The 22,825-nt window shown below is 40.7% G+C and overlaps 1 protein-coding gene across 1 annotated transcript in view; it reads right to left on the reverse strand.

Annotated features, from left to right (window-relative positions):
* lgr6 (leucine-rich repeat containing G protein-coupled receptor 6) overlaps nt 1–22,825 on the reverse strand; it is a 263,473-nt gene that overhangs the window by 168,944 nt on the left and 71,704 nt on the right. The window contains exon 2 of the mRNA XM_086011410.1: nt 7,281–7,352. Coding sequence (XP_085867536.1) covers nt 7,281–7,352 — 72 coding nt within the window. The remainder of the gene's footprint in view (nt 1–7,280; nt 7,353–22,825) is intronic.

Raw genomic sequence — 22,825 nt, forward strand, 5'->3', positions numbered from 1 at the left:
GTCATGTCTGCAATTCGTCACATGATGGGAATCCTCTAATCTCAGCAGTACCGTCAGGAGAAAAGACCAAGCAAAGGTCAACTACCTCCATCATGTAGAAATGTTAAGACCAAAGGGGAAATCACTGCTCTCACCATCCTCCTTACAGAGTGCCACTAAGAGATGACTGTGAGCAGATCACCTGTCACAGTGTGTGGCATGGGGAGACTTCAAGAGAGGAAGAAAATGCAACATTTACAAAAAAAAGTGTATTACAAAAGATCTGTCGAGTTGAATTTGAAGTGATTCGGTATTATCTTTGTGTTGTCCGCACTTTTGCTTGTCAATTACAATGCTGTTGCATTCCATGTTAAAGTGATTAGAAGCCGCAGCCATTTAACAAAAAGCACAGCTGCATACAGGCCACACATTCTCCGTTAGTTCTGTGATCTGTGGGTGGGAGTTACTGACTACAAGATGAGAGGTTGTTCAGGAAATTGCACAGTTCAGCATTAGGTAGTTGTGCAAGGAGAGAAAATTCTTCCAACAGTTCAACGTTGTCAAAATAAATGACAAGGAAATTCTTTGAACACGTATCGAAAGAAAGACTTGCATTTATATAGCGCCTTTCATGACCACCGGACGTCCCAAAGCGCTTTTACAGCTAATGAGGTACTTTTTGAAGTGTAGTCACTGTTGTAATGTGGGAAACTATTCTGGTTATCCAGATATCTACTACATGTACCTCTATGGCCTAGATGGTACTGTTGACAATATAAGTGGCCAAATGGTGAATACATTTACATGACATTCCTGTGTCTTAAGAATTTTATCTAGGTGTTAACCTTTTTTTAAAAATGTGTTAATTGTTTTCCTAAAAGAGCAGACAGAAAATTATTATATAAATGCATTAAGTGACCTGAAGTGTTCCATCACTAATATCACCAACTGCAGTTTCTAGTATTTTATGGTTACCTCTATATCTACCCTACTGTGTCCTGATCTAGCTTATATGTATGATGAATACATACATGTGTTTTAGTGGCAGGTAAAGTATACATTACAGACAATAATGTTTCAATTTCTTTAATGCTTTGATAGAAATATGAACGTTAACTGAATTTCTTTCTTATTTGTTCTCGGGATGTGAGCAACACTGACAAGACAGCATTTATCGCCCAACCGAGTTACCCTAAGAAGTTGATGGCAGGCTGCATTCTCGAAGCAATTTATTTTTACAACTGAGTGACTTTCTAGGCCACTTCAGAGGGCATCACAAGTCAACCACATAGTGTGGGACTGAAGTCACATGTAGGCTAGACCTGTTGTGAATGGCAGGTTGCTTTCTCTGAAGGGCATTATTGAAAGTATTGGGTTTTTAACAACAATTCAGCAGCTTTCATAGTCATTGTTTTTCGAGTGCCAACTTACATATTACCAGATTTATTGAAATTGGTTTGACAACTTGGCAGGGTGGGATTTGAACTCAGTACAGTAGGATAACTACTGTACAATCATACTTAGAAAGTCTTTCTTACCCAACACACCGCTGCTAAAGACTTTTCCCTGCCTCTGTGGTCTTTCAGTCGCACATTAATGCATTTGTAATTCATCCATGCCCCAATTATAATAAACTGTCTCTAATTGTTTTCCTGTAGTCATTCAAATTAAGAGAAGATAAAATTTGGGGGAGATTTTAACTCCCTCCGCCCAGTGGAAATGGGGTGGTAGCAGAGTTTAAATGAAGGTGGTGGACATACTGCCCCATTCCCGCTCTGACACTACTTTTTCTGGGGTCTTCCATTGGGCAGCCGAGCGCTCACCTGAATCAGGCGGGTACCGCAGTAATCTGTGAAAATTGGAGTTTTATGACATGCATAAGACCCTGATAACATTTTATTGCCATAGACCATCCGCCCAGTAAGGCGGAAGAGGCAGAAGAGGCCCTTTGAGGTAAGTGTTAAAATTATTTTTGTGAATTCAGGAGGAGTAATAGTGCTCCTCTGGGCTCCACCAGAATAATGTGGGTTGCTGCTGCCCTGGGCTCCCTCCCATCCATTATCACAACCCTCCCTCCTCCCCCCACCCCCCAACATTTGGGGCATTCAGTGCACCGCATACATTTTAATAAGGGCCTCCCCTTGGCACTATCGGACTGGTATGTTCTGCTGCTCCGCCGCCCAATAGTTAAAATGTGCCCCAGTGTGACTTTTTCTGGAGCTAATCGGAATTTCTTTCACAATAACAATGTAAAATGGAACTCTGTGAAGAGCTCAACAATCACAAGTTTGGTCATAAGGGACTGGGAGATACTAAATGACATTTAACTCCGTATAACAGCAACAACAGCAACTTGTATTTATATAGCACCTTTAACATAGTAAAATGTCCCAAGGCGCTGCACAGGAGTATTTTAAGACAAAAAAATTTGGCACCAAGCCACATAAGGAGAAATTAGGGCAGGTGACCAAAAGCTTGGTCAAAGAGGTAGGTTTTAAAGAGCGTCTTAAAGGAGGAAAGAGAGGTAGCGAGTGGGAGAGGTTTAGGCAGGGAATTCCAGAGCTTAGGGCCTAGGCAACAGAAGACATGGTCACCAATGGTTGAGCGATTATAATCAGGGATGCTCAAGAGGGCAGAATTAGAGGAGCGCAGATATCTCGGGGGGTTGTGGGGCTGAATGAGATTACAGAGATAGGAAGGGGCGAGGCCACGGAAGGATTTGAAAACAAGGATGAGAATTTTGAAAATGAGGCGCTGCTTAACCGGGAGCCAATGTCGGTCAGTGAGCGTAGGGGTGATGGGTGAACGGGACTTGGTGCGAATTAGGACACAGGCAGCCGAGTTTTGAATGACCTCAAGTTTACGTAGGGAGGAATGTGGGAGGCCAGCCAGGAGTGTGTTGGAACAGTCAAGTCTAGAGGTAACAAAGACATAGATGAGGGTTTCAGCAGCGGATGAGGTGAGGCAAGGGCGGAGACGGTCGATGTTACGGAGGTGGAAGTAGGCGGTCTTTGTTATGCTGCGGATATGTGGTCGGAAGCTCATTTCAGGGTTAAATATGACACTAAGGTTGTGAACAGTGTGGTTTAGCCTCAGACAGATGCTAGGGAGAGGGATGGAGTCAGTGGCTAGGGAACGGAGTTTGTGGCGGTTAACAAAGTAACTTTATGCTGCTGTAAGTATACATGTTTGGATGTGTCTAAGTATATGATTGTTTTCCTTTGTTAATATTTTTATTTATATTAATTTTGCCTAATATTTTTCTTGACACATAATTCAATTTTAAAGACCTAGGTTTAAGTATATTTATACTTTTTAATGGAACATTTTTTAAACAGATGCTTTGACTTTCATGGTTAATAGCCTTTCCACCTTTCATTATTTCTGGATTTTAACAGTTTTCACCTGGAGGATTAGGCAGCCGCAGTGAAATGTGTAGATCGGTGGCACTGGCGGATTATTAGGCTTAACATTAAAGCAACATTTCATGCTCTTAATTAATTTTCTACTTATTAACTTATTTATAGTTCCTCATTCCTTAACCTGAAGGTGAAGCAAAATAATGTCCACCACTAAATTCTGTGCCACAATCTGACCCCAAAGACCTGAAGTTCTTTGAGAGGCATGCTGACATTGTTAATGAGGCGTGGGCACATCATTATCTGTGCATTTCCTGTCAGCCAAGGAGATTGCCACATGCTTCCGTTTACCACTTCAGATATTTGGTTTTAAAAAGTAGTCAGACCAAAGACCAATATAGTCACAGACACTGGCAAGATTGGACACATAAACACATCAGAAAATAAAAGTTGAGATTCAGAATGAACCTTGTCCACAATTACAATATGCTGTGTATTATTCTCCATTTGTCTATTTGTGATTCAGTAGGATTGTTCAATAATTGCCTCGATGAAAATTAAAGTGAGCTGCACTTGAACTTAGATGGGGTAACTTGTTAATCTACTTAATGTACTTCATTGGCTATAAAGCGCTTTGATACGTCCTGAGGTCGTGAAAGGCACTACATAAGTCTTTCTTTTTCAAAAAGTCTAACTAGCTTTTAATTTTAATTTTCTATTTAAAGTTGAGTTTTTAATTAAGCATAATTTACTGAAGCAGGGAAATGTTTAAAAACATTGTCTATGCAGTCCTTATTTGAAAAATATACTGGGAGTAAAATGTTCTGAGTCGCTGCATGTCATTTTCCAACCTGGGCTGCAACAGGCGAGGTTCCCTATGGTCATACTTGGAAAATGCCCATTCCTGTTTCAGTTAGTGTTAGATATTTTGTTTTAATGGAACAACCTACGGGCCATTAAGTTTCAGTCAGCAGTCATTGCCAATAAGAGCAGTGGTGTAAATCGTGGTATTCCGAAAGGAACATTTCTTTCTATATGATAAATAATGATGTAATCTTCAAGATGTGAATTCATCAGCAATTGCAACAATGAACTAGCCAACAAAACTCCAAATTCAATGTCAACCAGTTTATATATTGATCTACACCAAGTATTGAAGATTAAAGCCTAAAAATTACTGTCGGGATATTAGCAGACACATATTTAATGCAGTTGCATGCAATTCATTTGGCCATCACATTAGTGCAAGAATTACAGGAAACTCTTTATTATCCGGCACCAAAGAGTGCCGGTTTATCAAAAAGTCCGGATTACAGAGAGGTATAGTTAAAAGGTACGAGAGCTCCATACACAGCAACAAATCCAGGCTTCCCTGTTGCTTAGCAACATGTGCAGGAACTCCGGCCACAGACCAAGCGTCCCTGTTGCTTAGCAACAAGTGTCGAACCCCAGTTACACAGCCACAGATCCAGGAACTGCCACTAATATGAAGTAAAACTTACCTGAATCTACTCCTGAATTTTGCCGGTTAACAGAGATTTCCGGTTATTTAGGTGCCGGTTAAAAGAGAGTTTCCTGTAACCAGTTTATGTTAAATGCACTGATGTCTCTTAAAATAAGTGTGCAGAGAAGTGCTGCACAAAGCTTGTCTGCTAATATTAGCAACAGTCATTTGTAGGTTTTAATATTTTACAGGAAGGGATTTTTATCTCTAAAATACCACGACTGACATTGATGCTATTTTTATTCTTTCTCATGTGGAGCCTCGGGGTAGGTAAGGTATTGATTTGTTTACACTTTGGGCCGTTGATATGAAAGGTCTTCAAACTTTGGGGTATATTTCTGTAATGGAAAAGAGCAATTGAATTCCAATTGTTTCAAGGTATTCCTAATCAGAGTAAAAAAATATATAAATTTCCTCAACTAGCAAAATGTATTAACTTGCAAACAAATTAATTTTATGACCCTCTTAAGCAAAATTCATGTTTGTCATGTTGATTTTTCTCTGTGATTAACTTCAGTTGATTAACTCCATTATAATATAAAAATAGAATTTAAATAAATATTTGCCACCAAGGTATTGAGTAATGCCAACTTGAGGCATTGTAAAATGCAAACTAACATTATCATGGGCATCAGTAGTTTCATTGTTCTTTCTATTGGGCAACTGAAGTTGGTACTAAGGCTGTTTCCCTTTAACGTTTCATGGGGTAATATTAACTTTGAGATTAACACGTTTAGCTTTGAGTTTTTTAAAGTAATATCACTCACCTGCCAACAGTGATACCACTCTCAACTGTGAGTCAGAATGTTGTGGGTTCAAGTCCCACTACAATGACTTGAGCACATATAATCTAGGCTAATACTTCAGTGCAGTACTAAGGGAGTGCTGCAGTGTCATAGAATCATAGAAATTTACAGCACAGAAGGAGGCCATTTAGCCCATCGTGTTTGTGCTGGCCAAAAAAGAGCTATCCAGCCTAGACCCACTTTCCAGCTCCATAGCCCTGTCGGTTATGATACTTCAAGTGCATATCCAAGTACATTTTAAATGTGATGAGTTTTTCTGCCTTTACCAGCCATTCAGGCAGTGAGTTCCAGACCCACACCATCCTCTGGGTGAAAAAAGTTCTCCTCAACTCCTCTCTAATCCTTCTCCCAGTTATTTTAAAGATATATCCCCTGGTTATTGACCTCTCTGCTAAGGGAAATAGGTCCTTCCTATCCACCACTGTCAGAGGTGCCACCTTTCAGATGTGATATCAAATTTCAGTTGGCTATAAAAGATGCCATGACACTATTTGAAGAATAGCAGGGACTTCTCTTGGTGTTCTGGCCAAAATTTTCCCTCAACCAACACCACCAAAAAAAGATTATCTTGGCATTAGTCTCAATGATGTTTGTGGGACCTTGCTGTGTGCAAATTGCCGGCTGTGTTTCCCTACATCACAACAGTGATGACACTTCAAAAATACTTCAATAACTGTGAAGCACTTTGAGATGTTCTGAGGTTGTGAAAAGTGCTTTATAAATCAAGCTCTTTTTTTTCTAATAGTGTGATAAAGGCAGGGTGTTATATGGACGAGTTACACATGCATTCAGGCAGGTTTAAAGTAATACAAAAACATGAAAGAAATATTGATCCGTATTTTGTGACCCCTATGGGTGCATATGAGGCGCACACGCGCCTGTAGAGGCCGCACAAGTTCCGGGTTTAGACGTGCGAAGCGCATGCACTGAAACCCGGAACTTGCGATCTGTCAAGAATCTTCTTGACAGATCCTCTGTATCCCCAGGAAAAGGGCCTCTGCGGGTGGAGAGTTGCGCTATTTGCCCAACTTCCGCCCGCTGAAAGGCCGTGGAATTCTTGCGCCTGGTAAAAGCAGGGGTAAAGCCTGCTTTTACCAGCATAAAAGTTTAAAAAAATAGAAAAATAAAATGTTATCACTCACTTATACATTAAAAACCCTGTCCAATAAGTTAAGTTTATATTTAGCCCCGTTAAAATATATATTTTTAAAAATTCAAAAAAATGTATTTTTGTTTAAAATATTTAATTAAATCTAATTTTAATTAATTTCATATATGTAATTATTAAAAAACTTATTTCATGTGTTTGTGTATTTTTTAAGTCCTCCCCATTCATACTTATGACAGTTCCGTACGTACGGAAACCCCATAAGTATGAATGTGGATCCCCTTCTTTCATTGGTTGGGCCGGCCCATGTGATCCCAGGGCCTCTGCGCATTTCTACCAGGAGAGGCCCAGGATCGCAAGCCTCCGTATCTCCCCGACCACCAGGTAAATGCGTAGATTTTTTGATGATCGGAGGCATCCGCCCGCGGGAAGCCTCCGATCGCAAATTCAGGCCCAATATTTGCATCTCATCCTTTTCCAAAATGTTCCACCCCATTCGCTCTGGATGTGGTTTTATTACTTACAGCTCTTCCAGGAAGTGGAGATCTCCAAAAGCATTAGGCTGTAGCTCATTGATATTGTTCATGCTCAAGTCACTGCAGAGAGAAAAACACAAAAAAATTATTAAAATGTAATTAGCTCTGTAAATAAAAGAATATTCAATGTTCATAGATAATTGCCATTTCATTGCCATTCCTAGATTTACAAATCAACAGCATAATACTGAGGTGTCTTGGTGTATAAAATTATAGAAACATGAAACACCTTGAAGAGAAAGTAACAACAATATTTAATTCGTAGCCATTTATTGGCAAAGGCTGGCTTTAGATTGGTCAATAATCCTGAATCTGCTATTAAACGCCAACTGTGTACAGCAATTCTAACAAATGGAACAACTGCTTTGATGGTTCAGACCATTTTTCCTTGACTCTGTTCTGATGTTCCTTCAGTTTTCTCCCCTTCAGCATCTCTTCAAAGCCACATACTTCCTGCCTTCAAGGGGCCAGGGGAAGTAGTTTCTTCTCCGGGTAATGATAATGCGGCACTTTGTCAACCCTTAGGAGGTGTTCAGCAGTGGGCTGGTGAAGTCCTATTTGCCAGTTGTTCCCTGCTGTCCTGCAGTCAGGTCCTCCCTGCGGGCAATACGGCCGAGAGCCAGAAATGAGTGGAATTGGAGATCAAGGACTGAAACCTTGAAGAATGGGGCAATCTTCGAGTTGATCCAAACTCATTTCAAATGCTTTCTTTCAAGTGCTACGTTTCTGTTTGTTAATTCACCACAGCAGGTTAATGTTGAAGCAATGAGTCTCCAATCATTCTGGAAGCTATTGTGCTTGAAATTATAAGCTGGCACTTATGAGTGCTTATTGAAGTAAGCAATGGCTCCAAAACTCATTAAAACATAGCACTCTTAATGGCTGTGCTCCAAGTGTATTGAAAAGAAATTTAGCTCCTAATATTTTATTTTTACGAGTATTAGCAAGAAAGGTTTGAGATCTGTTTTATGGTGCCTACCATTTGTGTAGTATTAATAAAAGTAAATTATTACAAATTAACTAGTATGCATATTACTTGCTTTATAAAAAAAACTTTAATGTTTGTGAATAAACAGCAACTTATTGTCCATTCAAGACCACAACCTAGAGATAAACTGTTGCATATCTACTCAGCCACAGTAACTTTTGAACCACTTGATCTTAGTTTCAGCTGGAAGAAACATTAATTTTTTCTGATTTAGGCAATTTTTTATGAATATCATTAAAGTGAAAAAAATACAATTCGATGGAAATACAAAACAGATGTTAAGAATATGAACAAAAAAAAAAATTTTCCATTTTGGACCATGGCAATAACCAAGTAGCACCAAGATAGCACATTGATCAAAGAAGCCCTTTAAATAGCGCTGCTGCAGGGCTCTCGCTGCCTGTTAGCGCCATGATTTGCTGAGCGAGTGTATCACGTGGCACTGGAACAGAACAATATCTTAAAAGAGTCCTACAACAAGTGTAGGACCCTTATTTAAATATCATAATGAGCACTTTTTAAATACTTCCAGCACACGCTTTGCATGCCTACAGAGAAACCCAATACAATATGGCGGGCAGCGCACTTCTGGTTCGGAATGACCGTGCTCATTCCAACGCCATAGGTGGCCATTTTATGTCTGTAAAATGGGCACAGCCCGATCCAGTTTCGAGGACACCGTGTTTAGAATCATAGAATGGTTACAGCACAGAAGGAGGCCATTTAGCCCATTGAGCCCATGCTGGCTCTCTGCAAGAGCACTTCAGCTAGTCCCACTCCCCCACCCTTTCCCTGTAGCCCTGCAAATTTTTTTCCTTCAGGTACTTATACAACTCCCTTTTGAAAGCCACGATTGAATCTGACTCCACTGCCCTTTCAGGCAGTGCATTCCAGGTCCTAACCACTCGCTGCATGAAATAGTTTTTCCTCATGTCGCCTTTGGTTCTTCTTTACTGTGCTGATTACAGAGAGTTCCTACTTATTCGCAAAGATGAGCATTCTAAAAAAAGAGATCTGTAAGCTGCTTTCACTTTCAAGCAGTAACTCAGTACAGTTCAAACAGGATCACAGCACAAATGTCAAGGTTACAGATTGTAGGATGTTGTCTTCCTCCTCAATATGTCCCAGGATTTCACAGTAATCTATTGTGTATTTAATCGAATCCCTACTTTGTCCTGGAAAACATGTTGGCTTTTGTTATAGGAATCTATAAAACAGGTGTTAGTTCAAAGGAAATGTTCCAAAGATTAATTTCTGAAGCAGATGCAGTTATTTTCACATAATTTCTAATTTTCAAACACCTTGCTATAATTATAGCTGTTACAGTAGATGGGAGCCAGGATGCCATGTTGCCAGGAGATGTGCTAATCTTAAATTAGGGATATAATACATTTGTTACCTTTTTGCAGAGATTTCAATTTATGACAATTATTTCTTCACTTACCAATGACAATGTATGAATGGATGCTCTTTATCTGCTGAGGAACAAATTACTGTTCTTACTTTTGGCCTTAATATTGAGTTTAACAAATTTAGACCTTAATCACCGCTCCCATGTTCTCTCGGACAGCAGGGGCTGGGTTTTACCAGCCCTGAGGAGGTGGGTTTGGAGGCGGGACTGCTAGGAAAATCCCCCAAAATGGGAGCGGGTCCCAAGCCTGCTCCCAACCAATCTTTCCGGGAGTTGGGTCCCCAATTTGCGCAGGGGCCTGACTCCTAGCAGTGGGAAGAGGATTATAGCCACTTAACTGCCTGTTAACAGGTAGTTAACAGGTATGACAATGACAATGTATGAATGGATGCCCTTTATCTGCTGAGGAACAAATTACTGTTCTTACTTTTGGCCTTAACATTGAGTTTAACAACTTTAGACCTTAACCACCGCTCCCAGGTAGGTAACAGGCAGTTAAGAGGCTTTTCCCAATTTTTCAACTGCTGCTGTGGGCTTCCCGACGTCGCGGAACCCCGCCAGGGTAAGTGAGGCGTGCTGTGGGTCTGTTGTCATGTTGGTGTTTGGATGACAGCTGCAGAAGTGGTATTAAGGATGCAATTGGACACTGGTTAGTATCAGAGGTAAGGACATGTTGTGAAAGTAATTTTTAATGTGTTTAGATGTTTCTGCAGGTGACAAGCTGTGAAGTGTTTGTGTAGCCTCATCTCATCGGGAGAAGTGACAGATGGCTTCTGCAATCTCAGCTGCAGCTGCCATCTGTTTTATCCTAAGGAGAGAGTAATTGGAGAGCCTGGGTGCAAGGACTCACCTGTGTACAGTGATTGTGAGTGTTTGACAGCACCTCAATGCTGTCAAACAGTGTCAAATCATCTGTCAAACAAGTGCGGTGTATATGCCTTTAAGAAAACCGTCAGATGAAGCGTAATCAACGGACGTCATCTGTCACCGGCTTTCCCTTAATTGGCCGGCAAGCCTGCAGGGCGGGCTTAAAAAGGCCAATCAGGACAAAATAGCGTCTGTTCATCAGACATCGCTGGGGGCGGGACTGGAACCCAAAAACCAGCAGTCCCGCCTCGAACTCTGGCTGGAAGGTAAGATTCTGCTCCAGGCGTTGGTGATGACTGCACCAGAGCCATGGGAGTGGAGGAGGTGTGGGCTCGTACTTGGGGTGGTCCGCAAACCTGGGGTGTACCTGCATTTCTTCTGTCACATTCCCAGGCCCTGGGAGCCTTCTCTTTGCCAGATTTTCCATGTTTCCCTCCTCCTCTGCTATTCTGCTGTAATGACTTACAGCTCCTCTGGAGCCATCTTTTGTTTCTATACTTGTTTCATCATCATCACATTTTGCCTTGTACCATCATCCTTTTGTGTCATTTAACCACTTCTGCCCTTCACCCTATCACAGACCTTCATTTTTGCTCTTTCCCTGCCCCCTTTACCTGGCTCTGCATTTGTTTAAAAGTTGTTCATCTCTAACACCTTCCAGTCTGACGAAAGGTCATTGACCTGAAACATTAACTCTGTTTCTCTCTCTACTGATGCTGCCTGGCCTGCTGAGTGTTTCCAGCATTTTTTGTTTATATTTCAGATTTCTAGCAGCCGCTGTATTTTGCTTTTAAAAAAAAAATCATAATTTGATTCATAAATAATTCAAACGATTCATAAAACCACACTGTTAAGAATGTGGTCTGAATGCTAATTGGTGACAATTAATTTTGTTTAATAAATTATTTTACATACTTTCATATTTTGTTGTTATATCTCAGTTGTTCATATAGGTTTTTATTAATGTTCTCACTTCAGAAACACAACAATACCTTGTAATTGTATGTATAAATAATCAAGCTGATAAATTATTAAGGGATGTGTTTAATATCCCTCCTCTCAAAATAAGTATATTTAGGAAAATATTTGTTCTAGAAAAGATATTCCTTTTTTGAATTACACTTCTTTAATGTGGACTTTAAAGTCGGTATTTCTGTGTAGGCTTTTACGGCTTTGTAAATAATCAAAAACCGAGGGCCTCCAGTGGGACACAGAACAATTATTTTTAATTACCGCATTTCCCTTAATTTAGATGAAACAGCCACAGAAGTATCTTTTGACTGTTTCCCATAACCATCTAAAAGTAAAAATACTCCTGATCGCCACGATAATTAGAATTACGACACACAGAAATGTGACCTTTTTGGATTTCACAGACCTTGAAATACAAAGGAATGTTAATATCATTGGGAAAAAAACGAGACCACCCGGCCCCAACTTTGTGCCTGGCCGTCAATATTTGAGAAATAATTTCAGTAAACGTTCCTATTATATTGTCGATATTTATCCACACATCACTCTCGCATATGGATCTAAGGATGTAGAGTTTGACATGGTAAACCTGAGTGTTGCAATTGTTTAGCAATTACATTAAGAGCTCATACTGAATTCTAAAAAGTAGGGAATAACACAGCAATACTTTAATCTTTTCATTAGATAGTTGCCTGCTGGAAAATTAATGTGTACATGTAGTTATGCATTTAAACCTGCAGTCAGTTATTTAAAAATATACAGATTAATTACTGTTGCAACTGTAACAAGACAGCGGATCTAGTTGCTGGTGAAATATTGATTTACCATCAAGACTGAGCCTAAGAAATGAACTGTACACTATGTATCCCTGTTTTGACGGAACTTTTTTTTACTCTGTTTGCCAAATTTAGTGAAATAGTAGACATCGAGAACTTGCATTAATATAGCAAATTTTTACATAGAGAAACATCCTGGGGTTCTTCATAAAGGAATGAATGCTGAGCCTAAGTGGGATGGTTACAAGAGGAAAGGTTAAGAGAGAGTTAAGGACTGAAAGCTTGCTTGTCAAGATAGCTCTTGAGAAAGCTTTTAATGATGGGAGAGAGGTGAAGAAGTGAAAGAAGAAAGAAAGAACTCACATTGATATGGCCCCTTTCATGCTCTCAGGATGCCCCAAAGCATGCCAAAAATGTTTCAGGTGAGGTCTGAGGAAAGGTCATCGACCCGAAACAATAACCCTATATTTCTCTCTCCACAGATGCTGCCTGACTAGCTGAGTGTTTCCAGCATTTTCTGTTTTTATTTGAGAAAAAATAAACTCAATTTTTTTCAGACGCCATGAGAGTTCCCCAATTATGGCCCAGCAAACATACCAAACATTTTTACTTGCATAATGCCTGCCAGGACATTGCTGAGCCCACCAGTAGCATTGGCTGCTGCTCCTTCGAGTGGCATTCCCATTACCACCCTACACCTTCCTTACCCCTCACTTCTTTGCCCTCCCACACACTTACATAGGCCCCAGCCCTTGCCTGCTGTTCCCTCCTCACCCGGGCTGCTCATGCACTTTGGCTGCTCCCGGGACCTAATCCGTCACTCACTCCTAGTCCTGGCACAGCTGCCCACTCCCATTTACACAGGACCTCCACAAACAGCCTGTGACCAACTCCATGAGAGATCTATTACTTTGTAATAACATTCAATCTTTCATTGTATCAAAGAGGACAGATATTTCCATGCAGAAACTGTAAGGAAACTTGGTTTTATGTGACTGTCAATCTTAAGCTCAAAGTAGAAAGCTGCATGAGCTTTCGGAGATGACAGGAGTCATTTCAGATTAAATTCAATTTAATGGTTAAGTTTTCGAGCCATATCATGTTGGCAAGGCAGCAAAATGGCTATCGTCACTGCATTGGATAAGTGATTCACTGAAGATTTACTTCATAATACTTAAGTGTGCTTTAAGAACCTATTACATTTCTAAAAGGGTAATTAAATGGATCATTCTGGTCATCTGTATGGTAAAATTAGAAAATGCTTTTCCGTTTATCCAAATCTTAAGCACTATCATATTGCACTTGAAGCATTTCAGAATTTAATTGACATCAAATCTGATTTGAGTCATATGGGTAAGCAATTTCTCCATGAGTGTCTGATAGCTGGTGAGAAAGAAAGTGAGATTTGCATTTATGTAGCGCCTTTCACGACCTTGGGACATCCCAAAGCACTTTACAGCCAATGAAGTACTTTTGAAGTGTAGTCACAGTAGTAATGTAGGAAACGCAGCAGCCAATTTATGCACAGCAAGGTCCCACAAACAGTGATGTGATAATGACCAGATAATCTGTTTTGAGGTGTTGGTTGAGGGATAAATATTGGCCAGGACACCGGGGAGAACTCCCCAGCTCTTCTTCAAAATAGTACCATGGGATCTTTTACGTCCACTTGAGAGAGCAGACAGGGCTTCGATTCCAGCAGTACTCCTGCACACTTGGGTGCCCCTAAGCCTTTACTCCACCAACCTACACCTAAGTTCAGGTGAGTGGGATAAGTGCTGATGGGGAGTAGCTGATCAAACTGCCTGAGCTTTACTATTACTCTTGGACAATCTGATCTCATACTTAACAACGCCACAAATAAAAACACACAAACAGAAAATGAAGATATTTCTGAAATGGGAAAGAAAGAAAACACCAGTCATTATACATTATAGATCTTCTTCATCTCTGCTGAAAGAGATGGGGATCTGCTAATAACTCACAGCATGGTAGACTGAGAAAAAGAAATAGTCCACCCTGGAAAGACCGAGAACAGTTTTAGCTGTATACATGGAGGAATATATAACCCACCGCAGTCTGACTTAAAGCAACTTTTCCACTTTGCTCAATGCTATTTGTGCCTTAGGATTCTGTTTCTAGTTTAAAAGGAAACCCACTGGGGTGAAAATTCTCATAGATTTTTTAATGAATAAGCAACATGAAAAAATAAGGAGAATATGGTTGCCAACTGCAACAACAATCAGTTCAAATAAAATCGTCTCTCCTACGAGAGATTCTCAGCTTGTTCTTTGTTTAAATATTTTCTTTCCTCAGTACTGTACATCACATATGAAAACTTGATGGTTCAGCAAGCTAGTTTTATGTTGTAAAATAAGACTCAGTGGGGTAGATTTTGATTTGGTGCAAGGAAGAGGACCCCGTGATTTTGAGGCTCCGGCCTCATTTAAATTCACCAGGCGAGCTGCAGGGGGTCAAACAGGCATCCCGACGCAGCGTAGCAGATTAAAGCCTGAAAATCAGGCCGGAGCTGTCACTAGCAAGGTAAGTTGCTGGTTGTGCTCGCGGAGGGTGGAGGTCCCAGGGTGGCAGCAGGCCAGATTATTTTTGTGGGCCCCAGAGGTCCATTCCTGCTCCTCCGGGGCCCACATAAATAATTCAACACTTGCCTTCAGAGGACTTCATCTCTTCTATCACCCATGGAACCGATCGACGCCTGCACTGTGCTGGATCCAACCAGTTCCTACCTAAAATGGCAATCGGGTTCCTATTTATGTCACAGGACCCAAATTTCCATATTAAAAGGGGTTTATCGCCTGAAAGAGGCGGGTTCTTTGGTAGGAGCCTTTCAAAATGGAGCCAGTCGCATCGCTACCATTACTAAGGCTACCGACTCCATTTTGAGGTCGTTACTGCCCCATTAGCTCCAGGCAAGGGCACTCAAAATCAACCCTAGTGTCAACATTTTTTTTACATTTTGAAACAATTTGCACTTGTATCATGCTTTTAATGCGGCAAGAAGTCTCAAGGTCCTTCACACAAGCAAGAGTTAGGGAAGGTGAATGAAGTGATGGTCAAACAGATAGGTTTAGAGGCAATTTTTGAAGTTGAGGAGAGATGCAGCCAGGCCAGAGAGGTTTAGAAAGAACATTTCAGAGTGCAGGAGCATGACGACTGAAGGATCTGGCAGTGATAGGGGAGTAGATTGAGGAGGGTACACAGCACACCATAGGCAGAGGAACAGAGATTGTGAGTTGGAACTGAGGACTGGAAGAGGATGCAAGGTGAAGCAAGGCCTTGAAGAGATTTGTAATAAGGGCAAAGATTTAAATCAATGGGCTGGGGAAAGGGCTACAGTGAAGGTCAGTGACGACTGGAATAATAATTGTGCAGGACTTAGTACAGGACAAGATATGGTGGTGGAGCTTTGAAGAAGCTGGAGTTGTGTAAGTAGGTGCTCAGGAGGTTGGTGAACAAGACATTGTGGAAGTCAAACCCTGAAGTGCTGAAGACATGGATGAGGATACTAGCAAAGGTGGATGTGTTAGGGATGAAGCCAGACAATGTTACGGAGGTGAAAATAGGTGATTTTGGTGGTGCATAGGACAAAGCGCAAAGCTCAGCTTGGAGTTAAACAGGATGCATACAGCTATGCTTAGCTTGAATGATTAACAGCAAAGGGGAAAGATGCAAGGGTGCAGCGTTTCTGGTGGGAGCTAAACATGATGGATTTGAGCTTGTCAAGCTGAAGAAAGTCCTGGCTTCTCCTTGACCTGATGTTGGACAAGCAGTCGGACAGCACAATGACTACTGTAACCGAAGGTGATGGTGGAGTGGTAAAGTCGCCTGTCATTGAGGTATATATGGAAGCTGCACCATGTTCATGGGTAATGTTGCTGAGGGCAGCCAGGATGGAACCTTGGGATTGCTGTAAATGACCATGTGGATATGGAAAGAAAAGCTACTCCAGTCGATATATCAGCTGGTACAGGTAGGAGCAGACCAGGGCGGAGTGGTATCATGGAGGTGTCAATGGAGCAGGATGGATTAGTCAAACAAATCAGAGGTTAAGAAGGAATAATGCTTGGTGGTTGCAGTCTTGGTGCTGTGGAGAAGACAGAAACTAGACTGAAGAGATTCAAATAGAGAATGGTGTTGACAGGTAGGCAAAACCAGCAGCAAAGACTATCTGTTGTTATATACGGTTCACTATTGAGAGCAACAATTTTTAAACCCCTGAAAAGAAATTGGTTTTGCCAAAATAATGAAAAGAACCAAATTTGGCTGAAAATAAAGTGGCAACAACTGGAAATGTGAAACTCTTAACTGTGTCTTAAACCTAACACCAAAGCTTGTTTACGGTTTTTATTGACGAACTTACTGATAGTTGTGTTATACTTGCCAATACTGTAGTGCAAACAATATTTTTTTAAAAAGGAACCTTTCGTTTGCATGGCACAGCAAGTCTGTGCTGCAGCACGGGGATGGAAATTCAAAGAAACAGATCTTTGAAGTTGACTTAAGCAACATTTTAAAGAATGACAGTAACCGAAGGTATGCTTTAATCTACGGATCGGATTTCATCATCAAAGTCACAAGACACCCAAGGCACCATTACCTGCATACACCTCCGAGCTCAGTTACAAGGAGAGGTTGACTCCTCTGCCAAGTATTTCTGCGAGGGGTATCATTCATTACTCAGATCAATATTAGTGGGTACAAACAGAAAAACAAGCTCAAAGCCATCTGCGGAAAACAAATAGGAAATAAAAAACTAGTTGCCGTGCATTCAAAGGAGAATTAGGTACAAGAGACAGCATATGTATTCTGTCATGTATTCATTTTAAAGTAGAGTAGGTCTTTTTCTCCTCAATGCCTACAGAGGTTTATATTAAAGAAACATCAAGCCCTGTTCCCTCTTGTGATATTCGATAATAATTTCCTGTTTTTCTTTTAAATGGAGCTAATTGGATAGCTCTTTCAAAGAGCCACCATAGGCACGATGGGCTGAATGGCCTCCTTCCGTGCTGAATCATCCTATGATTCTATGAAAATGTTTTTAACTTCTCATAACTGTCAAATATCTAAATTTCTGCCAATATAATGCTGTCAGCATAGATAACAGTCAGTTCTTTCTCAGCATGTGGAAAAAACCCCCAGAAATTCATAAGTGGATAAAATAGTGAAACTATGGGGAAAATTTTACAATCTAGTGCTCCTGACACGGAGCTTCGACAGATGGGAGCACGTATCAGGAACCTGGGCGCAAAGGTCAGGGATGGATGTCTTCAGAATTATTATTACGAACTCCTGTTTCAGAGAATGAAGGTCAAACTCTTCGGAACATCAGTGGCTTTCTATTTTAGCACAATACGCTGCCCCCAGGAACATGGAAGGTTTCTAGATAGGGTATAAAGAATTCTTTCAGCCTGCTTTTAATCTGACCGATGCGGCGTGGTCCTGTCTGTTAACATCTCTACTGTGCCGATGAAATATCAAAGCCTTGTCACATTCACAGCCCAAGAGTTCCAAACAGTGAGTCAGTCAACTGTATAATCTGAGATTGGTCCATCTTTACAAAAGGAAAATTGAAGCAGATATCAGCCAGCAAAGGCTGACCTAATGGCACCTTGCAGGTAGCGTGCCAGGGTGTACATGCAGTCAATGTTCTCTGTAATTTTTTGGGGGGCTGCGTGGCCCCTTTAAGGGGCTGCACGGCCCATTCATAAGTGCGCGGTTTTTTTTCAATTTAAAAGCTGTCTCACTGGCTACACAGGACCCCTGGAGTGCTAAAAGGCAACATTGCATGCCATGCCTGTTTTGTTAGGAAGTTAACTTCATGAATAAGGTCATAATCTCACTGAAAACCAAAGTGTTTTTAGATAGTATTCTCTTCCCTGTACTTAAAAAAAAGAAATACCTGTCTCCGCTCACAAGATGGGTGAGCAGGGTTCCAGAATCATCTATGATGTGTGACAATTGCGCTAGTTCTTAGCTCAGCTGGCAAGAGTGGAAGCAAGAATTAAAAAAAAGAACTTGCATTTCTACAGTACCTTCCACGTCCTCGGTATGTTCCAAAGTGATTCAGTCAATGAGCCAATGAGTTACCTTTGAGTGCAGTCACTGCTATAAAGGCAATGCAGCAGCCAATTTGCACACAGCAAGATGCCAAAATAGCAATAAAATAAATGATCAGTTAATCTGGTTTGGTGATTTTGTATGAGGTATAAATGCTGGCCAGTTCACTGGGAGAACTCCCTGCTTTTCTTCAAATAGTGCCTTGGGATCTTTTTATGTCCACTTGAACAGGCAGACAGAGACTTGCATTAATGTCTCTTCAAAAATATAGCAGCTCCAATATTTCAGCAGTTACTCATTGAAGTGTTAGCCTAGATTATGTGCTGAAGTCTTAGAGGAAGACTTGAGCCCACCACCTTCAGACTCAGAAATGAGAATGCTACAACTGAACCAAACTGTCACTTATAAGGCTTCCAAAGTGAGAGTTTGCAGAACATTATTTCATTTCAATGGTGAGACACTACAACTGTGAGCTGATTAAGCTGCTTAATATCTAATGAGTTTTGACTGTTAGACTCAAACTCGTAACTATACAGATGCATAACAGACCTTAACAGTGCAGGTTCCAGGGTGTTTATGAACATTGACACTATTTTAAAGCCCCATTTATCAGTATATAACTCTAGAATGAATCCAGTGTGGGCTGAACTCTGAAACAAAACGGGTGCTTACAACTGCAGCTACATAATGAGTGTTAGAAAAGTATAGAAAGTAACCCATCTGTGCCTGGGATTTATGATTGTGGCATGGAAATAATGTAAATGCAATCCAACTGAGTGATAATCAAATTTTGCTTTGATTTGTGAGAAGTATACTGTATTTGGATGCCAGTGACACCATTAGGGTGACATGACAACACTTCACTGTCCTCCACTGTGGCTAAATTCAAAGATTCAAAGTATTCAGTAATTATAGATTTTAAACTTTATCTCAGTGCTAACTCGATGTATCTTATTGAGAAACGTTTTGGGTACATGAGTAAACAGTCTCCAATATCATTTGCCCTGCATTCAATCTTTTAAGATGAGAAATGTTCTCTCTCCCTCACTCTCTGCAGACAATTCACCACTTATATTGAAAGGTGCTGACCTTGTAACATGCCTGATAGTGATTATTCAGCTCTGGCTTCTGGTGGACATAACATGGATGGGACCACAAACAAGGCAGTGTCAATCATCTGTTCAAGTTACTTAATATGACAGCACTTGAGTAAACACTGATGCTGGGTCACAGAAATACTGTCACAACAATACCATGACAAATGCACTTTCTTGACCACATTCATATTTTCAAACATTTTTGTCAAAGTACCAAGAGCTCATTTTTCATTGTGTGCCAACAAGAGGCATGCGACTGGGGGAGAAGTTTTGATTGTTTTCTTTTCTAGTTGCTGAGGGTACATAACTAAACCAGAATAATGCCTAAGGCGCCACACATAACTAAACAACCGGACAAATTTATTTTGTAGGATCTACCGAATTCATTTATTTTGTACATACTTGCACTGCTCTCTGCAATTATGTAGCACCTCAAGGTGTGCCGTGCTTTACTTTAACAATTCTGAGTTAAGCTTGATACATTTTGCTCACAAGTACCAACCATTGCTGCCCTTACGTGGAAGAAAATTACTTTGTGACTGTGAAAATCCGAACGCAATTATTTTTCAAATGTGAGCTTTTTTCTTGGGGGGCACATTTTAGAAACTGAAAAAAAAATGCAATTATGAAGTAAGTTTGGGTTTTACTCAGCTGAATACGTGTGTCACATAATTCCCCAAGTCAAGATTGAATTCAAAAGGTCTTAATCCACTGAATGTATGTGAGGAAATACTGGCTTAGTGTCCTAGTTAAGGCCCTCTAAAGAGTAAGTGAGCAGTGACATATTTCAGAGCAAGAGTGACCCTAGTGGTGACTATCTAGCCGAACATTCTAAACTTTTAGTCAAAACAGAAATGAGACCAAGAAGGTACACTGATTCCAAAGTGTAAATTCAAAAGCCCCCAGACTACAGGTGGAATTTGGAAATTAAGAAATATATTTTCTCCTCTGGATGTTAATCTGAAAAAGTAGATAGGCGAGCAAAAGCAGTGAAAAGCCAGAACAGGCCTTCGGTCTATTGGAGCCTTACAGCTTGAAACGTGTGTGAGTAAATGAACATTTTTAAAAAAACTGTTCTTTAAGAAGTGATTAGGTTGGAGGGAAGAATATTAATGAAAATGAGTTTTTAAACTGACAGTATGTTTTAATGCTTGTCAACATTTAACTATCTACTCTCCACACCACCCTACCAGTGGCAGTGAAAGACACCACCTTGGATGTGAACTGAGGGCAGCATTTGACTTAGCTGTGCTGCCTGTGGAGCCATTTGGGACTTCCGGAGAAGCTCTTTCATTCCACCTGAACATTCACTGCCTAGGTTCATACAGAGAGAATAGCACCTTGGCCAAGGCACTAGAGAACCACTGGCGCCTGTGGAACTGTACCCCAGCAAGTGTTGGCACATTCGGGAGAAGCTAAATGAATATTGGGGTGAGGGGGAAACATTAAAATAGAAATCCACCTGTAATTTCTTAGCCCATCAGTCTAGCTCCTGAGGTATACTACACATCTCCCTTATCAATTGGACACATATCTTGCACACAATTAGAACTCTTATCCTAGGTATTATTCTAAGGAGTTGTAAAAACAATTGCTCAAGAAAGTGGCTCACTGCCACCTTCTTAGGGCAACAAAGAATTGGCACTAAAGGGGGCCTTGCCCTTATAGTCTACAACCTGAGAACAAATAAAAAAAACAACACAGATTTTTAGTAGCCATTGGGTGCTCTAACATCTTTCTCTGTGTGGAAAGGTTATGGAAACAGATTCTCCGTGCTCGGGCGGAGAGGATCACCTGGGTGCCTCCTTTGAGAAAAGTTGGGCAGGGAGGGTCACACGGGCAAAATGGAGCCCACCTGATTTTCCATTCATTTAAATTAATGAGGGGGAAAAAAAATTGGGCAGGCTCTGCTCTGGGAGCATGATCCTTCCTACCCAATTTTCCTCTGTGGGCTGCGCCCAGGTGATTATTTACACCCGAACCCAATGACCTGCCCCTGGGTCTTTTCATCATAGAAAGGAAATCAGTTTGCAGGGCAAGTCTCAGGTTAAAAGTGTTTAAAAAGTTAATCATTTATTGTGCCCTGAAAATCAAATGGGAGGAGGCAAATATGTACAATAAAAATCACATTACAGAATACTGGCTAATGTCTTTGATAACAGAGAACAGTATAAATTATGACCTATGTTGTGTTACAAAAGGAAATAAAAATCACATGAGCTTAGTAACTGAATTTAATAAGAGAGCAATTACAGGTCAATATTTATATTAAATATATTGTAAAATTAAATGCAATTTCTTTGAGAAAGAAAGATCTTGCATTTATAAAGTGGCTTTCTTATCTTCAGATGGTCCTAAAGCGCTTCACAGTTAATGAATTAATTTTAAAGTGCAGTCTTTGTTGATTTGTAGGCAAACTTAGCAGCTAATTTGAACACAGCAAGCTCCCATGAACAGCAAATGATGTAAACGACCAGTTAATCTGTTTTTGCTGGTACTAATTGAGGGAGGAATGTTGGCCAGAGTGCCTAGAAAACTCTCTTCTCTTCTTCAGAAAGTGTCAGACGATGTTTCTATCGATCTAAATAAACAGATGAGGCCTTGATTTAACATCTCATCCAAAAGACCTCACCTGCAACAGCAGCTGTCCCTCAGTACCATACTAAATTTAAATGAATTTCTGTGAAGTACAGTATTTGTTTGTAAGGACGCGATACAGGTCTATAAGATACCTGTATACTGGTTGGGGAGTCTAGAACCAGGGGGGTCACAGTCTCAGAATAAGGGGTCGGCCATTTAGGACTGAGATGAGGAGAAATTTCTTTACTCAGAGGGTGATGAATCTTTGGAATTCTCTACCCCAGAGGGCTGTGGAGGCTCAGTCGTTGAGTATATTCAAGACAGATCGATAGATTTTTGAATATTAAGGGAATCAAGGGATATGGGGATATTTCAGAAAAGTGGAGATGATGTAGAAGATCAGCCATAATGAGGCAGAAATTCCGTTCCCTACGGGTGTGTACGCGCTGTGTACTCGCCCGTCGGGCCAACAGAAACGCCGGTGTTAGGTATGCACTGCGCGTGCGCTGGAAACCGGCATTTCCGATCTGTCAAGAAAGGTCTTGACAGACCCTCTGCCTGCCCGGGAGAAGGGCCTCTGCGGGTGGAGAGTTCCGTTTTTGGAGACCCTCCGCCCGCAGAAAACACTTACAATTCTTGCGCCTGGTAAAAGCAGGCATAAGGCCTGCTTTTACCAGGATGAGTTGAAAAAAGTTTTAAAAAATTTCCACTGATTTATATTTAAAAAATACTTTAAAGAAAGGTAAGTTTATTTTTAGCCGCAT

The sequence above is a fragment of the Somniosus microcephalus genome, chromosome 18, assembly GCF_052327205.1.
Source record: "Somniosus microcephalus isolate GS21.2 chromosome 18, FLI_Smic_1.0, whole genome shotgun sequence".
NCBI lineage: Eukaryota > Metazoa > Chordata > Chondrichthyes > Squaliformes > Somniosidae > Somniosus > Somniosus microcephalus.